The 1817-nt window shown below is 55.6% G+C and overlaps 1 protein-coding gene across 1 annotated transcript; it reads right to left on the bottom strand.

Moving 5' to 3' along the window:
• Positions 1–933: 933 nt before the first annotated feature.
• On the bottom strand, positions 934–1611 carry LOC114894598 (polyadenylate-binding protein 1-like 2). The gene has a single exon (XM_029221472.1). The coding sequence runs from the start codon at positions 1570–1572 to the stop codon at positions 934–936; it is 639 nt and encodes a 212-aa protein (XP_029077305.1). The 5' UTR covers positions 1573–1611.
• Between the last annotated feature and the right edge of the window lie 206 nt (positions 1612–1817).

Here is a 1817-nt window from a genome sequence, read left to right as displayed (position 1 = left end):
AAAGTCTTTAAAATGTCCATATGTGGATCCTGCAAGTCCACAATTAAGATCATCAGGTATGCTAGCGAAGATTTGGCTTGACAAGGGAGAATTCACTCATTGGAGTATACACAATGCTGGGTTTAAACACAGGGAAAGAACTAGGCACCACCTGAATGTCCAACAATGCAGGAATGACTACAGAAATGTTAGGGTCCATCGATACACTCTTCAGGCACTGAAGATGACGGTTCTGAAGCCTGTTGAATAACATGGAAAGAAGTTCAATGGGTTGATTTTTGTTTGGTTTTAGTTTTTGAAAAAGCAGATTAAGAAACACCACATACATGAACCATTCTATAACAGTGTGTTAAAAGGGAAGGTGGGGTGGAGGTGAGGAAGGGAGGGAGAGAGGAGAGGAGAGAGCCTGGAAAACAGCACACGGAAATGGTAAAAGTGGTTGTCTCCCGGTAGTAGGGTCATGGGGAGCAATTACTCTCTTGGGTTTCCCTCATCTGATTTCCTTCTCCTTCCTGATGTTTCTACCATGAAATTGTATCACCTGTGCAATAAACAAAGAGAGAAATTGCTTTTTAAACCAAACCACAAGGAGAAGACAGCCTTTAACCTGTCAAGTGGCACAGATTAGCAAGATTATTCACAGCACCCAAGGTGGGTGTGGGGGGAAGGGAGGGGAGAGGAGGGGTAGGGACGACAGGGGAGTGGAGAGAAAGTCAGAGAGAGACACAGAGTGAGAGGGACTGAGACAGGTGGAGGGAGGGAGAGATGGAGGGAAGGAAGACAGGGGTGGGGGTGGGGGTCGGTTGTGAGAGAGAGAGACCTGCACTCCCAATACAATACACTGCTGGTGGGTTAGGGGGGCAAAGGGTGGGGCTGTAAACCGGGTGGGAGCCAAGGTTTGGCTCTGCTGGCTGGCTCGCTCCTGGGATGTCTTCATCGCAAGGTGGCCTCCTCGTCGGTGTCTTCCTCGAAATCCTTGACGTCAGCACTGGTGGACTGTCTGGCCCAGGCTCCCCTTTCGGCCTCTCGTTCCTTATGCGACTTGAATCTCCCAACGAAAATTTTGCGGTAGTTCAGGAACATGCCATTCATCGCATCAATGGCCCGCTCGGCGGACTCCTGCTTCTGGAAGTGCACGAACCCGTAGCCCTTGGGCCCCTTTTCGTCGCAGGCCACTTTGCAGGAGAGGATGTTGCCGAACGCCGAGAAGATGTTGTACAGCGCCTTGTTGTCGATGGTTTTGCCCAGGTTCTTGATGAAGACGTTGCCCACCCCGCTCTTGCGGAGCGAGGGGTCCCGCTGGGACCACATGATGCGAACTGGCCTGCCCTTGATGACATCAAAGTTCAGGGTCTCCAGGGCCCGCTTGGCGTCTACCGGTTGCTGGTAGTTGACATACGCATAGCCCAACGAGCGGCGGGTGATCTTGTCCCTGCAAATGCGGATGGAGAGGATGGGCCCGGCCGGGCTGAACTTCTCGTACAGCATTGCCTCCGTCACCTCAGGGTGTAGGTCGCCCACGTACAGCGAAGCCATAGGAAAGTCTGGATTCCCCCCTGAGCCCCCGCCCATCTCCGCATCAGCATCCGCGGCGGCCACCGCCGCCGCCACCTCCGCATCTGCATCCGCATCCGCATCCGCCTCCGCCTCCCCCAAGGGGGGCGTCGCAGCCTCTGCCGCCGCGGCGGCTTCGGCCACACTGGCCTCCGCCACGGCCACTGCCGCTGCCGCCAGGGAGGCCTCCGCCTCCTCCCCCGCTACGGCTGCCACCGCCTCCCCCAGGGTGACCTCCGCCACTGCCTCCTCCACTGAGGCCT

This window comes from Monodon monoceros, unplaced genomic scaffold (genome assembly GCF_005190385.1).
Source record: "Monodon monoceros isolate NGI ecotype Baffin Bay Population unplaced genomic scaffold, NGI_Narwhal_1 Contig2195_ctg1, whole genome shotgun sequence".
Lineage (NCBI taxonomy): Eukaryota > Metazoa > Chordata > Mammalia > Artiodactyla > Monodontidae > Monodon > Monodon monoceros.
This window is presented reverse-complemented; position numbering and strand designations above follow the sequence as displayed.